The sequence below is a fragment of the Varroa jacobsoni genome, unplaced genomic scaffold (assembly GCF_002532875.2).
Source record: "Varroa jacobsoni isolate VJ856 unplaced genomic scaffold, vjacob_1.0 scaffold_1397, whole genome shotgun sequence".
In the NCBI taxonomy this organism is placed as follows: Eukaryota; Metazoa; Arthropoda; class Arachnida; order Mesostigmata; family Varroidae; genus Varroa; species Varroa jacobsoni.
Window position 1 is genome coordinate 168154 of NW_019214299.1, and position 24303 is coordinate 192456.

The following is a 24303-nucleotide window of genomic DNA, read 5'->3' on the forward strand; positions in this document are numbered from 1 at the left end:
TGATAAATTCCATGTTTTAGTACTATCATAGTATAAACTTTATTAATATTATTCTGTGATGTTGATGGAAGTCAGATAAAGATAATGACAATGTTACATGGACTCTATGGCTATCGGTAAGAATAATCAACTTCTGGTGACGAGTAATAGGCATATATGTGTGTGTGTGTATAAGTAGAGTCTTCTTATCCAGTTAAGACTAAAACACCATCGGTAATGCGATCTATAAAATCTGAGACATTGTACGACATGAAAGCTTGAAAATAAATTGTGCTACGTCTTTCTCGTTTCGAAGACTACTCGACTACAATTATATGATTAAAAAATAGATAACATGACTTTGCTACAATTTGTACACTTTTGAACACCGCTCTCTTAAAATACTAGATAGAAAAAGAGGTAGATAGTAAAAAAAGAAAATAGCAAAGATTATTAAAGAGGGTTGATACTGCCATCTACTGCAGACGTCTCATAGTCGCGACAGTTTTAAAAAGCATTTCAAAGGTTAAGTCAAAGCGCATTTTAGAAAGGTTACTTTTTCTAATTCTAATCAATCGGAATCAACGAGATGTCTTCAGAAAAGTGAGATCCTCTTATGTACCTGAGAAATGCGAGGCTTATAATTATTTGACGCGTAATCCTGTGCTAACCATCGTCCGATTCTTTAGTAAGATGCATAGCAATAGTTCCCATTTATGATTGAATAATTATACGCAAGTGTTTATGCTAGTATTAGTAGAATACAGAAGTATGTTTAGAAGAATATAAACAGAATAAGTTCGGGACAGACTTACGACTAGAAAATGTGCAGTGATCTATTACACAACTATGCCAACACATAGAATAAGATATCAAGTAGATTGCGTGCTACCCACACAAGCATATATATCTTGTGTAGCAGACATTTTGCGCGAGAAGGCATAAAGTGTCGCTTTGAACGTGAGCTGTTGCTTGACTTATAAGAACTCAAAAACCATTTTACCGGGATTGTTTTTCGAAATTCAGTGCTGATTTCTATTCTAGAACATTATATTACTTACGTCCTGCGACAAATTTTCTTTGTTAATTTTTCTAACTATCATCCTACCGGACGATCACTTCTTCTGATTACGGCTGACACAGTCCTGAAAACGAACTCAGTGTACGTCAAGTTCGCAATACCATAATGTGGTCTTTTTGTGTTCTTTTATATTTAATTATTTTAAGTTCAGAATAGTGTCTATGCAGGAGGTTGTTTTTGACCTCTTAGCATTCAGTGTTAATTTCGTGGATATTAATTATTTATGATCCTATTTGAATTTAATGTCGTGAGTGTTAAAAGCATGAAATCAAGTGATTTTAGTGTGAATGCCTTCGCTTCACTTGGGTCGAAAAGTCAATATATAGGTTTACTAAACAAGTACCTAATATTGCGCTGTCTACACACACCCCTTGCCCCAACGATTTCTCCGATACTTTTCTCCAATTCTGTGTGCTGTCTTCTATGCAAATGCTGCTCTAAATACTTATAGTTTATATAATTGCCGCTGCTGTTATAGCGGTCCCTTCTCTTACTATTGACGTTGTTGCGAGTCTCCTACAACTGACTCTTGCTGAGGTCAAGTACTCCGTTAACAATCACTGATGGTCGGGGAGATCTTGGCGAAGTGCTCAACTCCATTAGAGCTAGGGCTCCTTCGAGACGCGTCCTTGCGATTTCACGCAAATATCGTTTTGCTGGAGGTGGCGTAAATGATGACTTTGGTGTAGTCGGTTGGGGACGCGATAAAGTGGCCAAAGGCGACGTTGGTGTTAGAAAAGGTGAGCTGTCTGCTGGCTGTGCCGTAGGCGGGGAGACTAGGGCCGATGGTGAATTCGAAGCTGAGGGTGAGACCGGCAGTGCACGAGGTTTATGCGCTTGCGGCGATAGAAGCAGCGTCGACGGATTAAGAAGGGTGAGGACGCGAGGGGAAGATACGACATGTGAACGCGGAGTAGTTGGTTGAGCAGGACGCTGAATAGGAGCTCCATTTACTTCTGATACGACCGAGGATTGCAGGGCAGCCGGAGGCAGGCGGTGTGTCTGGATGGAGCCTTCTAAATTGAATTGTTCACACGGAGGGGAACTGTGTGTATCTCCCACTGAAGAAGAGCAGTGCACAGCTATGCTTTCGTCCTCGTTGCAGCAGGAGTTTACGGGAGTATTAGAGGTAAGGGAAGAAAGTGTTGCTAGTCCTGCAGTGTCTTGTTTATTTATCTCCTGCTCGGAAATGCTGCTAGACATGTTTGAGGTTAGTGTTGTGGCCGGGGAAACCGCTCTTGTAGATGTGATTAGGGCCTGTTCCTCCAGAGGACTGATGGGAGCAGGCGCGTCGGGAGACGGCGGAGCCATCTGATCAAATTCTGTACCGAGGACGCGTTTTGGCCTTTTTCTCTGTTGTCGATAGCGTTCTAGCCATTCCACGACGTCCTGTGATTTGTTTTCGGTATTTTCGCGAATTTCTATTGAAATTTCCGTTCGCACAAGTGGTGCGTACGGATGCTGAGAGCAATGCCGATTGGCATGGGTGAACCGGTTAGTGCAGCCTTCTGGTGCGGAACATTTAAATGGCTTTTCGCCCGTGTGAAGACGTTGATGCGTCTTAAGCTGGCCACTCTGAGCGAATGCCTTAGTGCAATCCGGGTAATCACACTGATATGGTTTCTCGCCGGTATGCGTGCGTAGATGGGCTTGAAGACTTTTGCCTCGCGGAAACACACGATTACAAAAATCGCACTTTATTTGACAAGGGGAGGTTGAGCCTTCACGAATCAGTGATGTGATCGCATCCAGTCGAGGGCGCCCACGAGAGAATTTCGATGACGGTGAAGGCGAAGGACTAAAAGAGGGCGACGCCCCATTCAGAGTGGCTAGGGCCGATCTGCAAAACGATACGGTGTTGAAAATAGTTATTCGTTACCTTATTTAACTTGGAGTGGATATGTATAAAAATCGTGACGGAAAATTAGTCTGTTTATTTAAAAAAATGGATGATTATGATACCGAATAATAATAACCGTACGAATCAGAGGGCGATAGATAGCGTGAGTGTCAGCACAGATGAAATATCTATAGATGAAATATTTTTAGCTACAGATAGCTATATTTTTTGGAAGCACAAGCGCTGAACTGATCAGTGAGCGTTTAATCGTACCATAATATAATACTATATACATTTTGGAAGTATATACATATTAAATTTAAAAATAAAATGGCCTTGAATGCTATCACGGAGAAGAGATAATTTTTGCACGAGGTTTTTTACTGATTTATTTATTATATTATTAGAGTTTTTGTTAGCGAAAAAAACTAACTCACATCTAGATAATTCTGACAACGTCCCTAGTCGCCTATTTCACCTAATATATGACTCTATATATCATTAAATCATACAGCTTCACCGCGTATGTGCTTTTCTAAATATTACTTAAACGATGTTATTAAAAGTAGAGGTTTGCTTCTTATACCTCAAGCTTAAGTACTGTGAAATTTGTAGAGCGAAGGCTTGTATTGTTACGAAATGTAATAGTAATCAAGAACACAAATAACACAAGAACACAAATCCTGATTCCATTAAACTACGTGTCTTTTGAAATTCTTGATGAAACTTCTTCTCTACAGGTCTGATACGTTGTTTTCACTTTTTAAATGAGACAACTATTTGGCTGAAACTGTATATCCAGTTTGAAACTCAGTTCACCTTCACCAGTCCGTAAAGTTCACAGAAGCGCTTGACGTCCATCTTAGCTCACCCCAAAACGAAGCCCGCACAATAGACCTAGCTTGAATCTGTTAGAGTCTATATTGATTCCACTTCAAACCTTTTCCCTAAGATCTTGCAGATATCTATAGTCTACATTAATATCTCACTTTGTAAATTGCACTTTTCTCAAGCAAATTTCCAAAACCTATTCCAACAAACACACAATATTGCCAGCAGTCACTTACCTCTTTGGCGTTACCGCTTGAGGTGCATTTTCACTCATGTTTTCTACTGGCGATATAGTTTTGTTGAGGCTCACTCACAAAGCTCACAGAATACACATACACAAATAGTAATTCAGAAATATTTTTTTCTATACAACGATTTTCAAAACTTGCTGCCGCTATCTTTATGTTGCCCGCCAAGGCGTTGTTAGCAACAACTTCAGTTTAAAGGCGGCTCCGGCGTGCTTTACCCAGCGATGTTGAGATATTGTTATTAAATAGACTAGGAGCCCAGTATACACAAACATAGACTGAAAGGACTACGCAATCACACACACACAGACACACACTTTAGCCTACGCTCTCTCTGCATTCTGGTCAGTCGGCGAAATTTTTTTGGCGCCAGACATCATCACAATCAGCGCTCTTTGGAGTCAGCATCAGTGAGCGATTGCTGTAGCACGCAGCGGACGTGTGAGATTAAAGGGAGTATAAGAATAAAGGGCGCCCCGGTGCCAGAAGTACAAATGAACGGGTGTCCTAAACCTGGCTAAGTTTGCAAATGTTTGAATTCCGAATAATGAAGTGAGCGCCAGACGAAAACGGCGATTTTCAACCAACCAAAACAAGCATAGGGGTGGCCGCGCCCTGGCGATATTTTTTCTTGTGATGTCGCTATCGAGTAGCGTCGGCAGACGAGCCATAAACTAAAACTAGGCAGCGCTATAGAAAGCGAGTGCGCTATTAAAGCCGGTGGTTAAATTGGCGGAACTCCAGCAGCGACAGTTTCACCCACATAGTGCCACCTGGTGGCCGAAACAAGCACAAAAAGTACCGCCAAAAAGTCATCTCCGGAATTTCAACATGCGGGATAAAAGATGACGAAAGCAAAAATAATGGAGAGAAATAGAGAAGGTTAACAACAGAAGAGGTGGACGGAACCTATAGAGATTAAGCACGCGAACAGCTGAAGGGTGAAGTGAAGAAAGCATCCGTTAGCATTTTAAGAACTAGGTCAATTTTAAATTAATTGGATCTTAGAGATGGATAAAGAAGAAGCGTTAAGGATAATAATGGGAAGGTCATTTTAGATGAACCATTACTGAAGTCAGATAGGAAAGGTTCTGGCTGGTAACCTATGGACAAGCAGACTTTGCCGGGTGAGATTTTGTATTGGAACAAAATGCCGGATAGTTTTTTATTTGTGGTCCATATCAAATAATTAACATCATTTTTTCTTGATATTTATTATCTTATATTAATACTACGAAGGTATTGTCTATGCAGTGAATTTTTACATGGCAAAATCACATTCCATTGGGACTAATGCATACTTTCTACGAGCAATTACCCGTGTTTCTCAATCATCATTTTCTGATTTCAAAAAAATTTTTCAACATTTTGTTGGAATGAAAAACTTCTTTTAATATTAAATTACTACGGAATCAGGGTTTGCGCTTTGTACATGAGCGAATCGTTAACGCAAATCATACTACAATATCAAATGCTATCCTTTAAATTTTTGCGCCTTTGCCGCTAGAAACTCTGCAAAGCCCAAAAGACTCTAGACTTTTTATTATCGTTGGAGAAAACTTTTCAATTTACGTCTTAGCTGAGAATAAAAACCAAGTAAAAAAAAATCTATTTGTATTGAGCAGTTTAATTGCTGCACACTGGCTAGTCCCACGCACGGCACGGGTTGTGTTTGCTCCTATTCTGTTTGCTTGGCTGTGAGAGAGGGTTCCGATCGGCCCCTCAGACAGTCAACAGGAAGTCGACATCGAACGTCGTTCGACAACATTTCATCACGTATAGTGGTGATGGGCGGAAAACTCCCCGATAAAATGTGCCAGTGCTAAAAAATACGTTGTAATGTATTTGTGCATCATAAACACTTTGCTAAGTTAATTTAATCAGTTAGCGATATGATGTCGGAAGACATTCATCGCCTTGAGGCCCCAAAAGAGGAAGTCTGTGGGCTAATGATTAGGAAAAAGGCCACTGCAGAACATGAATTCAAAAAACCTCAGCCGCCAAAAGGTATGTAAGCTTCTTATTACAGTAGTAAATTATATGTAGCTCATAGTTAGCTTGAAATTATGTGACTGCAGTCAGTGTTCCGATAATTGTTAGTTTAATTTTCGGAAACTCAATTCCGTGTTTGATAGAGAATACTTTCACTGTATTCTGGTGGTGTCGCATATTTTTTAGAGAGCATTATTCTGGTATTTTGATAATTTTAGCGAATTTAACGACCGCTACTACGCCTAGCTAGTGCTACCATTAATACTACTCACTTCGTTTTTATTGAGTAGCACTCAAATTGCAAGCCATGGAATGCAACGAGAGTACGCATGATGTGTGTGGTCACTTTGGAATCAATGAATCTAGATGTATTTATTTTCAGTTTCTCTTCTCGGCCTCGATGCACTTGCAAGGGAACGTCGCCTCCAGAAAGAACGAGAGTCAGAGAAACACAGCAATAGGGCCAGGGACAACTACCATGAAGGGCTTCGAGAGTCTGTTAAGGCCCGTCCAGAAAGGCACTATCGTGATAGACTGGTCGAGACACCCACGCATACTGGAGGGGTAAAAGAGAACTTTGAGCGAAGAAAGGCACTTCAGAGTCGAGGTATCGAGGTCAAGAACGACCAGCGGCAAAAAGAGCGCGAAAAAAAGGATGACCATCGAAATGAACGATCGAGAAGTCGCGACGATCGAGCGAGTCCAAGGGATCGAGATCGAGACCGTAACCGTAACAGGTAAATTACAGTTAACGCGGGTTCGCATTTTAATTTTTGATATAGATTTTTCAAGGCTACTCTAGTAGTTCTTGTGTTTATCCACTTTTAACTTCTATGCTTACCTGTCAGCAAAAGATGAACATTTAGTTAAACAATAAAAAACAACTGGATACATCCATACGTATCTTGGAAATCTAAGGTGAAGACGAAGAAAACAAATAAAATAATTGATTTGCTTTCTTCGATGACTGGTGGACAACGGTAGACGTTTCAAATACAGTAGTCACAGTCATCGTGATTTAGACATATCGGAACACCGAAGCAGATCCCGTTCTGACCGATCCGAGCGATCACAACGCACTGAGAAATGGGACAGGCGTGATTTTTCGGAGCGATCCTATCGAGATAGGTCTCGTGAAAAAGAGCCATCGTCAACGAGAAGCGGCGTTAGCGATTCGTCCCGGAAAACTTTACAGAGTGAGCGAAAGAATTGGAGCATTCGTTCAGATCGTAGCACGAAAAAAGACATGGAAACACCTAGGCATCTTAAACCGTATGATACACCATCGAATTCAAATTGGGATGATGAAAGCAGCGACCTGAGGAAAGAAGGTAAGCTTTGTAATCAAGTAGCTGTAGAAGAGCGGAAGATCCAGAGTTCATCTCGATGTATGCGATAGGATATTTTCAGATAGTTAAGTGTAACGCACTTGGACGAATACTTCCTATATTGGGCTTACTTCAGATATTAATTCTTATTTACTGGGGAGCCGAAACCATTATTTCCGTAGGAAAATTTTCAGCTATTTTTGAGGCGGTGATGTCTACGCTTAGCATGTCAGTCTGTCGCTTGCCCACGTATCGTTTTATAATCTGTTTCAATACACAAACGAATTGGATCGAGGCAAATTATCTACTATCTAAGCTGACGGTCATACTTCTTTAAAACGATCTTATTTATGCTGTGTATTGTTGCTCATGCAGGTTGGGAGGAAGATGATGACTGGAACGCAGAGCAGGTTCGCTTGGACCGTGAATGGTATATGATGGATGAAGGCAAAGACGACCCAAACAATTTGTTTAACGACGTTCCTCAGGACTACCTGAACAAGCGGGAGCAACAGCTTGAACAGCGGCGACAAAAAAAACTTTCGGCGAGGCAACGTCAATTCAATGCGGACACCGATAAGTGGGAGACAAACCGAATGCTTACCTCGGGTGTGGTGCAACAACTTGAAGTGGATGATGAATTGGACGAAGTGGCTGAGGCAAAAGTGCACGTCCTTGTTCATAATATTATTCCACCGTTCCTCGATGGCCGTATCGTGTTTACCAAACAGCCGGAGCCGGTCAATCCGGTGAAGGATCCGACCTGCGACATGGCAGTGGTAGCACGAAAAGGTTAACAACAGTGAATTTTGCCTACAGACTTTGTTGTAAATTATGTCCAATGATTATCTTTGAGATTTTATTGGTTATCGACGATACATTTTTGCAACCCAGCACACCAAACACATTACCCTTTCGATTGCCCGTTAAGTGCAGTCATATGTTGAATTTTTTATGGTTTTTAATGTATTAAGTGTATGATCATATATCAAACATCTGACATTCGTGCACGCAGGGTGGTGCGTTTAAATTGGAAAAACATTGGCAGGTTGTTTGCCGTAACAGGTATGCGTTCCTCCGTTACTCCTAGTAGTACACAATAGTCAGTCCTTCTTAGAACAAATCTCGTGACTGCGAAAAAAAAACGGTCGTTTTTGGGATTCCAGCAAAAATAAGCCATTATCCAGTGTTGCTAAATAAATCCCGACCGAGATTAAATGCTTATTTCTTTCGTGGTTTCGACGTTATTGAAAGTTGTTATGCGCCTTCTGAAACATTTGAAGAAGGCTTTCATGAAGTAAACCGGGAGATCGTCAATAGAGTTTAGATTTAAAAGATAATTTATCAAAATTCTCCAAAAATTTTTGCTACACCCGGTTGCTTGCTATAGAAGCAGGCGATTTGAAGTGAAGAATACCAGCTGCCAATTGAGTCATCCACACAAGTGCCAGCAGTCTTTTTGAGATTTTTGGTCTGCTAAAAGCCCAAAATTTTATTCCCTTGGAATTTTTCCTACGTAGTGTTTACGAATGACATAAAGCAGTTTACACACACATCAGTATCGCTTGATACTCGTTTACTATTAAGAGGCTACATGTCAAAGAAGAAATGCATTGAAAATGAGTCGTTAATGGTTTAGAACTCGAATCAAAGCCGTAACCACAGTGAATGGTTGCTATATAGGATAGGGTAGCTATCAGGAATACCACTTGCAGTAGATGCAATATGTCTTGTTGAGATATTTATCCTTTTTCAGATACAGTCTTGGAAGCAAAGCATAAGAAAAGTTCTTAATTTAGATGCGTCACCCTATGAAAATTTTTCTCTGCATTACAGTAGTCCTAATACTCTTAGTATGTATATATGTGTGTTGATTGTGTGTTTGAAATTACAGGTAGCGCTGTGGTCCGTTTTTTTCGAGAGCAAAAGGAGCGGCGAAAAGCGCAAAAAAAAGAGTGGGAACTTGCTGGAACAAAGTTGGGAGAAATCCTAGGAGTGAAGAAGGAAGATGAGACAGACGAACGAAAAGACTATAAAGAGGAAAATCAGTATGCTAAACATATGTCTGAAAACAACTCTGAAGAGGCAAAGAGTAGCGAATTTGCCAAGAAGAAAACCATCACTCAACAAAGACAGTATCTACCAGTATTCGCTGTCCGAGAAGAACTACTCAAAGTGAGCGTGCTACATACTTGACGTATGCCTATAAAGACCTAGTCCTGTAATAGTAGCTACTTTGGTGTATATTTAATTCAACATTTTTACTATTTTTTAAATCTATTTTTTATTTTTTTTTGCACTTCCTGAGCAAGTCCTCGCTATCATGTTTTCTTAGGTATAACGTCAAGGACTTGCCTTCAATAAGAACATAACCTGAGTGAGTCTTGTTGGACTTTGGTGGTGTTTCGCCACCAGCATGGCAACCACATAATTATTTTTGCCGACGCCGAGATTTGAACCATGAAGTGCGGTAGCATACTTAATTAATTAAGTTAACCATGGCACCGCACTCAAAGAGACGCGTATTAACCACCCAGCCCACGTCGTGTTGAGTCCAGTCTTATACAAATTCTATATATGGCCACTATAAATGATATCAAAGATAAAAAAAATGTACGACAATCTGTACGCGCCACAAACAACGTGCTTCCAATATCCGTAAGTAACATGTAGAACTCTAATCTGATATGACGTGCTTAAGTAAATTGTGTTTAAGTGTCGTGTAAAAAAAGTGTTGAAATGTGGTCAGATATAAAACAGTACATAAACATATATCAAACAGATGACTAGATATTGGTTTTTTGTTTTACTCTTTTAGAACGAGAGGGATCTAGGTCTCTGATCAGATTGCCACATCTATTGTTTAATACAGTCGAGGCTTTCGCAGCAATATTATATTAAAAAAAATTAGATGTTGCATAAATACCTATTCCCACCTAAAGTTGCTTCTAATTGCTGTTGTTTTTAGATTATTCGTGACAATCAAGTTGTCATTATTGTTGGTGAAACAGGATCTGGCAAGACTACCCAACTTACACAGTATCTACATGAAGATGGCTATACTAAATACGGCATGATTGGGTGTACCCAGCCCCGTCGAGTTGCCGCGATGTCAGTCGCTAAACGAGTTTCGGACGAAATGGGTTGTAAACTCGGTGCCGAAGTCGGTTATGCTATTCGATTCGAAGACTGTACGTCGGACAAGACCGTGATCAAGTATATGACAGATGGTATTCTACTCAGGGAGAAACTTCGGCTACATGACCTAGATAACTATTCAGCTATTATTATGGATGAAGCGCATGAGCGTTCCCTTAATACCGAGGTCCTCTTTGGACTTCTGAGGGACGTCATTTCCGAGCGTCATGATCTAAAGCTAATTGTTACGTCGGCCACAATGGACGCGAGCAAATTTGCTGAATTCTTTGGAAACGCCCCAGTTTTCACGGTTCCAGGTCGAACGTTCCCTGTTGATCTGTTCTTTGCTAAAACCCAGATCGAGGATTACGTCGATGGATCAGTCAAGCAAGCAATTCAAATTCACCTGCAGCCAAATCCTGGTGACATTTTAGTTTTTATGCCCGGACAAGAAGACATTGAGGTAACATGTGACCTCATCCAGGAACGTCTCAGCCAGGTGGACAATGCCCCGCCTCTAGCAATTCTACCGATTTATTCCCAATTACCAAGTGATCTCCAAGCGAAAATTTTCCAGAAAGCCCCCGACGGCATTCGAAAATGTATCGTAGCAACAAACATCGCCGAAACTTCGCTTACTGTCGATGGTATATCATTTGTCGTTGACAGCGGCTTCTGCAAACTAAAAGTATATAACCCTCGCATTGGTATGGATGCTCTGCAAATTTACCCGGTTAGCCAGGCTAACGCCAATCAACGATCTGGTCGTGCTGGCCGTACGGGGCCTGGTGTGTGCTTCCGACTGTTTACGGAGAATCAATACAAGAATGAGCTATTGATCACGACCGTGCCAGAGATTCAGCGAACAAATTTGGCCAACGTTGTACTGCTGTTGAAGTCACTCAAAGTAGAGAACCTGCTTGAGTTCCATTTTATGGACCCGCCACCTCAGGACAACATTCTCAACTCGATGTACCAGTTGTGGATTCTGGGTGCGCTCGACAACATTGGCCAACTAACACCGCTCGGTAGGAAAATGGTTGAATTTCCGTTGGATCCCCCCCTCTCCAAGATGGTTATTGTTTCCGAGGAGATGGGCTGTAGTGAGGAAATTCTCACGATTGTCTCAATGCTTTCGGTGCCATCGATATTCTATCGGCCAAAAGGTCGTGAAGAGGAAAGCGATTCCGTCCGAGAGAAGCTGCAGGTGCCCGAATCAGATCATTTGACGTTTCTGAACGTGTACCAGAAGTGGCGAATGGCGAAGTACTCGTCGTCGTGGTGTGGAGAGCATTTTGTACACGTGAAATCGATGCGTAAAGTTCGCGAAGTCCGGCAACAATTGAGAGATATTTTCCAACAGCAGAAGATGAACCTCGTATCCTGCGGAATGGATTGGGACGTTGTGCGAAAATGTGTCTCATCGGCATTCTTCCATCAGGCGGCAAGACTTAAAGGTAGTTAAAAAAACAATCTTTTCGCCGTGACAGCGCAGTAGGTAAAATCGTTTGTTTGCCAAACTTATAGGTATGCGGTAGTCTACATTCGAACCCGGCCGCAGTCTCTATTTCTTGTTGGCAGAAACCAACCAGCTTGAAGTGATGCCGTTAGGCCCAAGTATCAGACGTAACAGACAAAAAAAGTATTTATCAAAGCGTGGACCCTACCAATTGGCGTGGAACTGTCAGGTAGTTTTCCGTTTTTTTTACTGACTGTCGATAAGAAGCCGATTTTTTGGCATTTTTTCCAATTTTAATTCCATCGTAAATTATAAATAGAAATATTTCAGTTCCCTGACTCTTTTTATGTACTGTGTATATGTTGTTAACGCATATCCGATTTGTCTACGAACAAAGGTAGGCCTAGGAGCGTAATGTTACGTAGTTGTTTGGATTTCTCCATTATTAGTCAAAATGAAAAAAAAATTTCTGTCATTATGTCAAATTAGTGAACACAAACAACTGATGCCTTTTCCACAGAGATCAAATACAGAGCGACAGAAAAACTGATAGCGTACAAACTCATGTAATGTGCTTGTTCACCATCAAATATTGATTTCAGGAATCGGTGAGTATATTAATTGTCGTACGGGAATGCCTTGCCATCTGCATCCCACATCAGCTTTGTATGGAATGGGCTATACTCCGGATTATGTCGTCTACCATGAATTAGTGATGACATCGAAGGAGTACATGCAATGCGTAACTGCTGTTGACGGTTACTGGCTTGCTGAGCTCGGCCCAATGTTCTACAGCGTAAAAACAACAGGCAAATCTCGTTTGGAGAAACATCGGGTTGAAAGGTGAGCTTATTTCTATAGCGACTTTGGAACGACATTGCGCCTGAAACTCAATAACAGAACTCAATTATTCAAGGCTAGACCATAGGAAGCATGTGCAATAAGCGGGTGTTGTACACAAGTAGAAAATACAAAACAGTCGTAAGGATATAGGCGGCAGAGGCACAGCGAGTTTTGGATCAGGTCGAATTTATTCTCCTAGACAGTGCCCGAACAAACTGACTGGTGAGCATTTATCCGCTAGTTAGTTTTGCTTCAGTTAGTCTTCTTCAATCGAAGTTTCCTATAGCACATAAAAAATTTAATGGTGATCATTTGAAGCAGTTTTATGGAAAGCCGGTTCAAGGAATCAACACTTAGCGATCGAATACATAGACTTAGTCGCGTGAAAACAAGCTCAACATGTTGAACACTCACCTATATTAATATACTCGATTTTAACAGGGATGCCGCAACTCGAATGGAGGAGGAAATGGAGATAGCGCAGGCTCAACTCGAGCAGAAAAAGCGAGATTTCGAGGCTCAGCAGAGCGCGCGATCGACCCGAAGCAACATCTTAACGCCGGGAGCTGCTACCCCTAGAGTCAAGAACACGCCGCGACGAATGGGTCTCTAAGAGGTCTATAGCTGTTAGCCACTGACTCACCTGCTTGGACCCTGTTCAAGAGACTTTGTGTCTAGTGATTTAATAAGACTCCTAGGTTTTTTACTTCAATGAAAATTCTATTACCGTTGCAAAAACTAGCCTTTACTTCAAAACTTTTCGCAGTGAGACTTGTATCAAAAAAGTATGAAAAAAAGTATGAAACTGTCTCTGTATATATAGTTTTGTGGATAGGTGAGTATGCGATAGTCGCATTTGAATTGTGATTATGTAAAGTAATTGAAATAAGACCTATACCATATGAGAATTTACACTGTATTACAGTTTACGTGAATTCATTTAGCTCACTTGATTCAACTTGTAGTCATCAACATGTCTTATGAATGACCTTTATGAATCATTCTCTCTAAGAAGGTTTTACTGTTGCATAGTTATCTATGCGATGACGCTTGATGTCTGACAACCAGCTGCCGGTGGTATGAGCAGATAAGGCTTCCTAGAACATAGTATATGCTGGTAATCAGAACGTTGAGTAAGATAGCATCCGTACGGATTCGAGTTGAAAATTTATTGGAATGGGAACATACCGCTTTGAGTTCTATACTTCAAATAAAAATATTTACCAGAGTGTAGTGGCTCGCAAAAAAAACTGCACACAATTTAATTTATGCTTCTTCTGAGCGCTCATTTTATCCTTTAACGACTTTTTATTTTTTTAACCGCATTGTTTCTCATATAGCAAGCTGATTCAGCGAACGCTAAAAATCAGTAGGTATTCTTCACTTCTTAAATAAATTGCCACGTTTAAAGATTACACGGCTTCATCTAGAACAGTTTAACGAGTTGCAATAGGGCATTTACTATAGCTGGCACATAGATATTCTTTCTATAGAAGTTCTTCGTGTTGTCGTTTGCGTCAGTGTAACTTCGAAAATCTGCAGAATCTTTGGGTACTTCAGTTGCTTCTTAGATAAAAAAAGGCTTTAGAGTAAACTTTTCAGCAACACCTGGTACGTATATCTTACTCGTAAACAACAAATCGACTGCAATGGAACCTATTGTGTGAGTCTTTTGATACCTTTTTGTACATTAATACAACAAATGTACTATTTTCATGACATGACAGAGAGCCTGAGAGAAAATTTGCACAAAATGTTCCTTTCGCAATCTACCTTTGTGTTGTCTGATATAGTTTACGCTCATCAGCATGTAGGGTATCCTTTGCATCCGCTCTTATGACATGTACAGGCCGTGCCTTTAGAGTATTGCAAGCTGAACACTGCAATCTTTAACTGTCGCAGAGCTCCTAAGTGCTCAAATCCAAAAGATGGTTGTAGGAATCTTGATCGACGATAGCACTTTTTGTGAGACTTTTTGTGTAACTTTTTATCAATCTACAAAATTGTGGGCGTGTACCGTGCTAAGAGCAGGACTAACTCTGCGACTGCTTTTTTCGTTACCTAGCTGCTGTTCCACTAGTTGCTGTTCACAATAATGCGTTTCCTTTTCGAAACTGTTAATGCTTTCGAAGGCAGTATCGAAGGTATGCAGTTAAATGTAGAGCAATATGCGATGATCTTTAAGGAAAGGCTGTTGCCACATGCTTGTAGTAAAACTGCCTGCTGTTGAGGATAACATCAGTGTTATTTTCCTCGCCTTGTTATAAAACACGGTTATTGTGCTTATTAACAACAATGTATCTAACACGTAACGGCGTATGCTCTCGTAATATATTAATTTATCTTAATATGTATTATAAAACAGGATTAAAAATGTGCAGAAAAAGTCTTTGCGATTCAGTATTCTTCCAATGCAAAGTTGAGTTATTTCTTCGAGACAGCACATATGGCCGACTGGTATTATTTCGTTTATATTGACCAGTTCAGGGGTGGCAAAGGCTCCATGAAAGTTTTAGTTGACGGGTCAGGCTTTGAAATGTCGGTGAAAATCATGACCAGCAGAACGGCTATTGTCAAAGTCATGAAGCAACCTACATGGGCGATGGCGTACCATGACATCGTACGAATAGGTTTTGGTTGCTGTTGGTTAGGACGGCGGGATCCAAAACAAGACGATCAATTTCATTAATGCCTGTCATACAATGGATTTCGCTTTAGAGTAACATTGCTTCACCTTTTTAAAAGAACGTGTCACCAGTTTGAAACGGATGTTAGACCCTTCTGACTACGCCAGTAGTTCAACTAAATTTGCTTTGTACGCTGTATGGAAAGGAATGGCATACGTCTCAAAGTAGTGAACCTGCCCCATTAATTTCAAGAACTTAGTAAATGAGGTAAACCATGAAATCGACACGAAATTAGACTTTCACTAGTTTTTGGAAGTTTCCACATATGGAATTAGTGACTAATATATATATAACCACGGGACATATATATGTATATGGCTCAATAAAAGTTACTCATCAAATGTATCAAAGCAAAACTACACGTAAAACTAAAAACAATTTTGTAACAAGACGTCTTTGTCTCACGAGGACACTTACAGTTAGCATTTCTTCACTAGGAAAATCTGGATGCTTGAATTCGGCGAGTGGGACAACTGGTAACTCTTTATAAATACGCAGTGGAAGAACTGAAGTCTTTTTCGTGGCAGTGCTGCGCACGTTACCGCCGGCGTCGGCTGTGCCTCTATCCATATATCTATAACAGTTAATATCACAGATGCTATTTCAATATTGCAGTTCTATTCAGAGGTTCTACGGCGTTTTTATTCGCGCTATTTTTCAGTTAGCACAAATAAATAAATCTACCAATATTTATTACAAAATGTCTGTGATCTTACCATCAGTTTTTCGATGTCAATCCCATTATACACTACCTGAATACCCATCATATACAACGAAAAGAAAGGAAGGAAATTGATCATTTGTTCAGTAGTTTAGAGCCAGCAGTGGTTTTTGTATGTTGCAACTTTACCAGTCATTGAATTGTGTTAACATAGCCATCATTATCATTTTTAATATTATACAAGCAAAATGAGTGAAGGACTCTTTATTATTTATCAAATGAAAATATTTTTCATATAGTTACCTCAAATTTAAAGTATCTGATACACAACTCTATTTTTGAAATCATTCAGACAACTACGGTACAAGCAGTAGCGTCATATACATCAGTTTATAGTGTATGAATGTTGAAAAAATCGTTGATCCATCATACTTTCTCAGCAAAACGGCCATGTGAATAGAAGCCGTCTATCGATACCAATCAACTTTAGAAAATTTGCTAGTCATTGCATAAGCGCCAGCAAAATGTCTTATTAGATAATTTTCTAAATTTCAAACGTCGCGGCATTTCGAACTCGATATTTGTGACACGTAATTGCTGCAAAAAGGCAACTTATTATGATAATCTAAATCTTGTACGAACTCATACGCAAACGGTCCATTGGGCGTCAAAGAGGTTTACTTAATTACTTAACTGTAATGGACTGTTGATTTCAGCTCGTGAGGACATGATATTGATGACTTCGTCCAAATTGATGCGGTTCTTTTGATTGCCTTCTGACGTGGGCGTATTTCCGGGCGTTTGTGACCGTGGCTGTGAGTTCTTTATTGTACCAGAACCGCCTATATCACTACTGGAGTTCTCACTGAGCGAACATTTCATCCTGTTGCTCAGTTGGCGCGGGCTGTTTCGCCTTGGATTTAAACTCGATTCCTGCGATTGAGAGTCTTGTGTCGCTTCCCGATATTGAAGCGAGTCCCGTGGCTGATGTCTTTTAGCTTCGGTTCTATTGGGTTGCTCGGAAACCATTTCGCGCGAGTCAAGTAATCATTATACGCCACGACAGGTGACCATTGATCCGCGATCCCTTCTACATTTTGTTTACATTAGAAAAAAGAAGCTTTGTCAGTTTGTCGCGTATTTCAATGCAAGAATTGCATTGCAACACAGCGTGTTTCCTAAAATTTGTATTGATCTAGGAAAGTGAATTGAAGTACCCACGTTCGGACGCCACCATCGATAGGTGTTAACGATTTGTCTAGTTCGTTTAATCGAGCGTGTCTATCCTAATACGGTACAAGGAAACTACCACTTCGACGCGAGTACATTAAACTCATCATTTCGAAAGCAGGCTATGGCTCAGAATAAAAGATATAATAACGATATCTACTAGAAATAATTGGACAGTAATTCTGATTGAATAAAGGTACTTCCAAGAAACCTTTTGGTCGTAATCACTGAAAGAGAAAATAGGAACTAAAAGCGGTTTCCAATACTATAGAGTATTGATCATAGGCAGCAGGATCTGATGACATAGTCACTTTAGGATGACATTTTTTTGACTGCAAAATGAATTCGATATATTTAACGATAATTCTGCTTCTGTTGCCATTATAATTACTGTATGGTACTCTGTAGCAGTCCAGCGGTTTGTGTTTTTAGTGTAATATGAAAACTATTTGCTGCCTACGCGCTTCAACGGGCAAACAAAAACAAAAAATTGCAGGTCGTCGAAATAACATTGTTACCGTCAGCTACCTTGCCACTAACTCTTGTTTAAGTATTGGGTGTGCCTGAGATCAACTGGTAACCACTGATTGTAAAGGATCATACCACCTAAAGCACAAAACCAGGGCAGACAAAGTAGGCCTACCTATTCCAACTATCTCTTTCAGCTAGGTACAGTGAGGCCGTTTGGTAACGAGGTTTTCTAATGATACCGTAACAGCGTTATTGGTTGGACGTCAGCAAAGAGCCTCAACCAATTAATTATCAATTGTGTAGTGCTAGAGAAATATGTTTCGTTTATCTAACCAATGTCTATGAGTGTGATTTTCAAAAATGGAAGCCTACATAGGTGCGTTGCCAGTGAATCGATAACTAATGTGGGCAGGTATTGCCTAACGAACAGGAACTACAAAACCCTAATGGCATAAATGGATAACTGTAACACAACGAATGCCAACCTGTATATATAGTAAGGACTGCGTCGTAGAGCGACTTCTAACACTTTCGGGTGTCCACTGATGATGTAACTAACATCTAAACGAGTCCATGCAGAGCTTAACGTGGTAGAGCGTGGTTTAATATGCCTCACCAGAGGCAATTACTCCGTTTCAGTACATTTTCCCATCTCTCACACAAAACAACGAATTCTTCCTATAGGCTATAGATTAGCAATACTCGAAAATCTACTACATATTTCACTGTCACATAATTTGTGTGGATCAAGAGGATTATACTTGTCGTTACTCCATGCATCTTTTGTCTCATAATCGTTATAGAATAACTGAAATTATGCTTTGTCTATAAGGCGGTCATCAAAAAGTATCATTAAATATGAATTTCCGTTTAAAGGAGCACACTCATTAGAAAAGCTTGCTCGCTTAATAGGTCGCGCAATACGAAAGCAAAACCACGTTGCAATAATTCAGTAGCGACTTCCATACTTCTAAACAAATCATCTCCACTTCTCACGTTTCGGGCAGCAGAAAAAAACATTAGTCATAATTGACTCTCAGTTATCCTTAACCTAGGCACGCCTCGGAACTGCTGTTCCGGCATTGCCTTCAAACGTCTCTGAGGGTAGGATACTCAAGTTAAGGGGACTGGCGACAAATTAGAGATGAGAGAAATACAGTATCGTAATAACACACGAAAGTACAGCATTAGCCCTACGACACGTGCGCCATACGACGTTTACCGAAACGCGGCTGCACGAAGTCCGCTTGTTGGTCGACAATCAGCCAACTCGTTCAGTTCGTTCTACCAAGCAAAATTCATCTAAAAATCAAAGGATATTGAATGAATATATCTGATTAGACAGACACAGTGAAAGATTAACTATCCTTTTCTATTAGGAAGAATTAATTCATTAAAAAATCAATTAATTCTATGTTCTACAGTACGATTTAAGTCCATCTGTACTGTGCTGCCCTCTATATGAAACAGTGGATCTAGTGACCAGCCAGCTAGTCAGCCGTCAATATCCATCAATGCGTGAATGATTTGCTATATCAACCATAGCATCATCATTGTAGTAACAGTATCATTTTGTCAACGACCGTGAACGAAGTTTGTCGCTCTGTCGACCTTTGTTCTCATCAATTCGACTCTCAGTCAGCCCGGGATCACGCAGTGTAGTCTCGCTGTCACTGGGATAAGTGAAATCAGCGTTGTTTTTCCCCCGAACGTGCCTCAATCTATCGCCGCAGCAATTTTTCATTGACGAAGAAATGATGGCAGGTGGATCCCCGAGTCTTGGTGACAAAGTGGTTGTCGTCACGAACGCATTGTGCCGCTATGAAGGATACTATCATCATGGTGATACAGATGCGCAAACATTTACTCTAAACAATGGTAAGTTACCTACCTATGTATCGATAGCACTCATAGGGCAGTAATCGTTGTTGTTAGTGTATGTTGCATTTCCAGGGGCGATGTCTGATATTATGTTTCTGGCCAGCGGCCACGTGGGTGACGCTTCTTTATTCTGTTTGTCGAGTAATTCCAGAATCTCCACACAAACGTTCTTGTTTATATGAAATTTTGCAGAAATAAATAGCATTATCGAAATCTGTACCAATAACAGTAATGATAATATTCGACCTAGCAGCAGCAACTGTTTTCCAAGTTGCTAGTGACGCTTCAGCTTGGTCAGATACGAATTAAGGAACGAATGTGTTTGATAGATTACCTTTATGAGCTGTGCGCCAAGCAAATCGACGTGCCAACGATACCGCACAAGCACGAGGTACTGTTTGAGCCTTATGCAGATGATTGAATATACGAGCGATACGACATCTGATGCGTACTAATGCAGACAGATAATTAAAGTGCTTGGGATGGTATGTAAGATACCGATCACTAGTGTACAAATATACAGTGCCATCCTGCAATCTTATCTAACGATGTACATATTACAGATTATCCATATGTAGTATACGTCACTAGCGTATGTGTACTGTATATATATGTATGGACTGACCTGTATATTTTTCAATTGTCATTATTATTATTGATAGATTATTAATTAAACTCGTTTCGCCATTCCGAAACAAAAGGCGCAATTTGTTGGGGGAAGCGTCAACCGCCTCACAGGCGGAATCTTTTTGTGCGTCCATTAGGTTGAACATATAATATACGTACGAATATTTTCTGACGAAACTGTTTCGTGAGAAAATTCTTATTCATGTAAAGATAAAGACCTGATGACTATAACTTGAAGCCTGGTTCTGCTATTTGTCTGTACTGCAAAATTTTAGTTCGCTTTTTTGGTACCGAGCACCGTGATACGCCGGCCGCGTACAACGCGTCGCCTCAGGTCTACGAATCGATTGTCATGAAAATGACTGACATCAAGCAGTTCAACACCATTAGTGGGTAAAAATAACCTTTATACGAACTGCCTATTCGGGTACGGATTTGGCTATACCCTTGCTGAGAACGTTTATGCGACTGTTCGTCGCGAGAACTTGCAAATCACTTTTTATTCATTTTTTTTTTCAGTGACTCATTTGTGGCAGCACTTAGAAAAGGGTTGTCTCAAACAAACGGAATAACATAGTCAAAATTCGTGGAGACGATTCCGTTTGTTTCAGTTGTTAGTAGAGGCAACTGTAAATCATAACTGTATTCAACCTACATGTATATTGAATGTAAATTATATTGGTATGTATATTGGGTACAAAACGAATCTGTCTACTAAAATTGAAAACGCGCCGGCTCTATTCCGAGTACGAATCTCAAGATAGCTTTCAGCTAATTCAATTTTATACATACTAAGGGTAACCTAATTTAACGGGCTCTGACAGAACATACATTGTCTTGGTGCTTCACCTGCATAACAATGTGGCGCCGCGTAGATAGATGCAGTCAAATTAACAGATTACATTTCAGAATCTCCTGTATTGGCCGATCCTGCTATTGTAAGCGCTCGTGAACAAAGCGAGGAAGACGAACCCAAATGTGAGGTAAATCTTATCAAAATAGCTTTTAAATTTAACAATTACATATTTTTATACACATGCTGTCTGTTAATTTCATCTAATATAATAGGCGCTAGTATTTGGGCATGCAACACGCTCATTACAAGTGATCACTCAGCGAACACTTTCAGATTACAGATCAAGGCATGTTGTAAATGGTTGGGGGTGCCATACCTCACTTGTTGTACTCGACTCTGCAATATTATAGTTTAGTTCGACAGGCCCGAATTTGACTCGTGAGGTCGAGAATTCACTAGATGTATATCAAGGCAGCACTGGTGTGAGGCAGGCACCTCGGGGCCGAATCTTTGTTGACGGCCTTTCAGGTCACACAGAGGGCATGGTCAGGCACAGTGGGTCTCAGAGCGGATCGTACCACTGTGGATCTCTCGGAGGATATGGTATTCAGGAAGGGAACGCTAACAACTTTAATATTGGAGGACGAGCACATCATCAGCGCAACGATTGGCGTTCGATCAATCCGCGTAGTGAAGGATCATTCCCACAGAAACATCCTGGGATGCAACAGCAGCCAGTGGACGATTTCAATTTTGAAAAGGGCATCCAAGAAGTTAGTGTGAGCCAATCCAATTTGTTGTGTAACCGCACCTAACCTGTAGTTATGAAGTTATCATTGTTCAGTCATGATTTACTCATGGCGACTAAGTTACCTAAAGTGAAAGAGCGTGCATTTAGTCTCCTATTCATGTGCACTTATTGTTAATACGAGTGCTATCGTTTGATACGTGTGTACAGATCTTTTCAAAGTAAGGCATATTCCACCTTATATCACCTCCGCGAGAAGTTAGACGCGTCAAAATAATTTACTGTAAAAAAATGTTCCATTGATACTGGTATATTTGCAGTTCACTCGATTAAGGTTAAAGAATATCTCCACCGATGACGCTAATATCGAGGAGTGGCAGAACGAGGACGTTGCTAAGGATAAACACCAAAGAATTTCCCATCACACTGAAGGGTACGACAAGGAAAAGAGCTTCTTCGATAACCTAAGTGGATCTACTGACTTTGACTCACCGAGACAACAGCAGAACCGCTTTAGCCGAATGGGTAGCAGTCGATCTGGCGATTTTCAAACCGCCCGTTCCCGAAACCCGAATGTGGAGACGTTCGGTGAAGAGACTGTTAAACAACTCTACGAAATACGTAAATACTCTCCAGATCATAGAAGCTCGATTAGAATTGGCGGCTATAATAGCTGGCAACGTCCAGGAGGATTCTATATCAATCGTCAGGGCCACTTGGGGAACAGAACCAATTTTGCTAGCCGGCGACAGGTTGGTCAGCGTTAGGTATGCACGATTCCTTTAACACTTGTTATTTAGGAGCTATTTTGATCTACTAAAGCACTATGAAGCCTGTGGATTTAACCGGAGGTGATTTTCCTTCAAGTTATTTGCTCAAGGGCTCACTAAAGTCGTGCGTTCTCACAGCGAATCGTGTGTTGTATGATCACTTTCAGTGGTTTGGAGCCAGCGCATATGTATAACATCCGCAGCTGGTCATTTCAAAGCAAGTAAATTGGTGGGTGCTAATTAGAACACAGAACAGCGGAGCGATGGGCCGTCTACCTGAAACAACAAGCCGATCTTAATAAGAGACTGCTAGCTGAGATGTCGAACAGTAATGAATTACTATTGAAGTAATCGCTTATTTAGGGAACGAGTTGCTTGATAGTGGTAGCCTCTGATCCCTCGATTAATGTAAAAGCCTGGTCAGTACTCCAAGAGCAAGGCAAGAGATAGATTGTAACGCTCAAGCATTTGGGGTCGCACCGGGTCTAGTATTGAAAGCCATTTCCGATTGTGATCTTACGTGGATAGCCAGACCTGATCCATCGAGAAGAGTGTAATTTTTCATTTACGTTTTCCTCTCCAAGAAACAGTACGTTCTACGCCAAAGTCGGAGAACTCACCGTAGCAGTAGTAGGCGTTTTGTTTCATATACAGAAATAATGAAAATACAATAAACTGATTAATTTCTTTTAAAAAAAATTATGATCCCAGTTTAGTTTTCCGTTCAGCGTCCGAGTGTGCGTGCTATCTTTTTACTGCATGCAAGCGCAGGACAAATTTGGTAGGTCAAGTGTTAATGGTCACTCTATGCTTAGTTTAATAATAATAATATAATTATGTGTGTGTACAGGTTAAAATGTGACATTTGGTTTTGAAAACTTACCACAAGGTACTCCGGTGATAGTCTTTTTCAGCAATCCTGTGGTAGTCTCGTTTAGCGATCTGCTGTGCTGCGGTATATTCGTGAACTTTAAGGACAAAAGCACATTTTTTTTTGTGTGCAAAAAATGTGTATATTATTCCGTATTTGGTTGAATATTGACTAATGCAACGTTCGTCTATACTGATTGCAACTTAAATTTGGGACTCAATAATTATTTTCTTATGGGAGCGGTGCGTCAAGTCATTTCAACGCGATCTAAATCGTTACATACAAAAAATTCAGGAGTTAGCTCAAGAATTTCAATAATGCGAAGGATCAAGACAAGAAGGTCTCAAAAAAATATCATTCTACTTTTAGGAGTAGCCGTTTATTCCTATACCATAAATACAGAAATATAGTTTGCATGCAATATTCACAAATATTCGGTTTAAAATCTAAACCCTATTATAAATCTTCCGGTTCGCCTCATAATCTTACTCTAATGTTTCGGAAGTCATAGGGAGTCTGCCAATAACTGAGACCGTCGGTTTCGAGACATTAATTTTCTTAATGGAGTATGTTCTCCGCCATGGCTACGAATTAGTTACTCTTGCAACGAGATTTTCACCAGTTTAACAGTGGTACCAGTTTTAAATGAATGCATTTATCATATCGCAAGCAGCCAGTTGAGAACGGTCTTACTTTTAACCTACCAAGCCTAAATAATAGTATCTTTCACTCTATTGATTTAATGTTTTGTGCGATTGTAATCATATAGTGAAATAAAATTCATAAATTCTACGAAAACCGATTCAGTTGCCATTGCTTGAA

The 24303-nt window shown here is 40.4% G+C and overlaps 4 protein-coding genes across 10 annotated transcripts; 2 read left to right on the forward strand and 2 right to left on the reverse strand.

Moving 5' to 3' along the window:
- Window positions 1-14: 14 nt before the first annotated feature.
- LOC111269546 (uncharacterized) lies at window positions 15-4660 on the reverse strand. The gene is made up of 2 exons (XM_022849218.2): window positions 3968-4660; window positions 15-2900 (listed from the first exon to the last, which is right to left on the reverse strand). The coding sequence occupies exons 1-2, from the start codon at window positions 4003-4005 to the stop codon at window positions 1577-1579; spliced, it is 1362 nt and encodes a 453-aa protein (XP_022704953.1). The 5' UTR covers window positions 4006-4660; the 3' UTR covers window positions 15-1576.
- A 1080-nt stretch (window positions 4661-5740) lies between these two features.
- Window positions 5741-13999, forward strand: Prp16 (ATP-dependent RNA helicase l(1)G0007). Its single transcript, XM_022849230.2, has 8 exons — window positions 5741-5986; window positions 6354-6708; window positions 6956-7302; window positions 7675-8091; window positions 9194-9474; window positions 10268-11894; window positions 12499-12739; window positions 13181-13999. The coding sequence occupies exons 1-8, from the start codon at window positions 5872-5874 to the stop codon at window positions 13350-13352; spliced, it is 3555 nt and encodes a 1184-aa protein (XP_022704965.1). The 5' UTR covers window positions 5741-5871; the 3' UTR covers window positions 13353-13999.
- Window positions 14000-20550, reverse strand: LOC111269561 (uncharacterized). Of its 5 annotated transcripts, XM_022849240.2 has the most exons (5): window positions 20004-20550; window positions 19680-19838; window positions 16782-17177; window positions 15844-16000; window positions 14000-15379 (listed from the first exon to the last, which is right to left on the reverse strand). In XM_022849240.2, exons 3-5 carry the CDS (start codon window positions 17114-17116, stop codon window positions 15209-15211), a joined length of 663 nt encoding a protein of 220 aa, XP_022704975.1. In that variant the 5' UTR covers window positions 17117-17177; window positions 19680-19838; window positions 20004-20550; the 3' UTR covers window positions 14000-15208. The 5 variants fall into 5 exon arrangements, with proteins under 5 accessions (XP_022704975.1, XP_022704972.1, XP_022704973.1 ...); XM_022849237.2 differs by lacking the exon at window positions 19680-19838; XM_022849238.2 differs by lacking the exon at window positions 20004-20550 and having other exon boundaries at window positions 19680-19983.
- Window positions 19276-23312, forward strand: LOC111269557 (protein LSM14 homolog car-1). Of its 3 annotated transcripts, none has more exons than XM_022849232.2 (6): window positions 19276-19666; window positions 20572-20685; window positions 21206-21279; window positions 21503-21865; window positions 22161-22607; window positions 22778-23312. In XM_022849232.2, the coding sequence occupies exons 1-5, from the start codon at window positions 19543-19545 to the stop codon at window positions 22605-22607; spliced, it is 1122 nt and encodes a 373-aa protein (XP_022704967.1). In that variant the 5' UTR covers window positions 19276-19542; the 3' UTR covers window positions 22778-23312. The 3 variants fall into 3 exon arrangements, with proteins under 3 accessions (XP_022704967.1, XP_022704966.1, XP_022704968.1); XM_022849231.1 differs by having other exon boundaries at window positions 19284-19666; window positions 22161-22592; XM_022849233.2 differs by lacking the exon at window positions 20572-20685 and having other exon boundaries at window positions 19287-19666; window positions 22161-22592.
- The last annotated feature ends 991 nt before the right edge of the window (window positions 23313-24303 follow it).

Excerpts from the sequence above, each read along its gene's own strand:
- LOC111269557 (XM_022849231.1), top strand. The coding sequence starts at position 19,543 with ATGATGGCAGGTGGATCCCCGAGTCTTGGTGACAAAGTGGTTGTCGTC. Across the intron at positions 19,667-20,571 it reads AACATTTACTCTAAACAATG|TTCGCTTTTTTGGTACCGAG; the intron begins GTAAGTTACCTA and ends GCAAAATTTTAG. Across the intron at positions 21,280-21,502 it reads AAGACGAACCCAAATGTGAG|TTTAGTTCGACAGGCCCGAA; the intron begins GTAAATCTTATC and ends GCAATATTATAG.
- LOC111269546 (XM_022849218.2), bottom strand. The coding sequence starts at position 4,005 with ATGAGTGAAAATGCACCTCAAGCGGTAACGCCAAAGAG. Across the intron at positions 2,901-3,967 it reads CAAGCGGTAACGCCAAAGAG|ATCGGCCCTAGCCACTCTGA; the intron begins GTAAGTGACTGC and ends ATCGTTTTGCAG.
- LOC111269561 (XM_022849237.2), bottom strand. The coding sequence starts at position 17,116 with ATGGTTTCCGAGCAACCCAATAGAACCGAAGCTAAAAGACATCAGCCA. Across the intron at positions 16,001-16,781 it reads GAAATCAACAGTCCATTACA|ATATATGGATAGAGGCACAG; the intron begins GTTAAGTAATTA and ends TAACTGTTATAG. Across the intron at positions 15,380-15,843 it reads CTAGTGAAGAAATGCTAACT|CAACCAAAACCTATTCGTAC; the intron begins GTAAGTGTCCTC and ends CCTAACCAACAG.
- Prp16 (XM_022849230.2), top strand. The coding sequence starts at position 5,872 with ATGATGTCGGAAGACATTCATCGCCTTGAGGCCCCAAAAGAGGAAGTC. Across the intron at positions 7,303-7,674 it reads CAGCGACCTGAGGAAAGAAG|GTTGGGAGGAAGATGATGAC; the intron begins GTAAGCTTTGTA and ends TTGCTCATGCAG. Across the intron at positions 8,092-9,193 it reads GGCAGTGGTAGCACGAAAAG|GTAGCGCTGTGGTCCGTTTT; the intron begins GTTAACAACAGT and ends TTGAAATTACAG.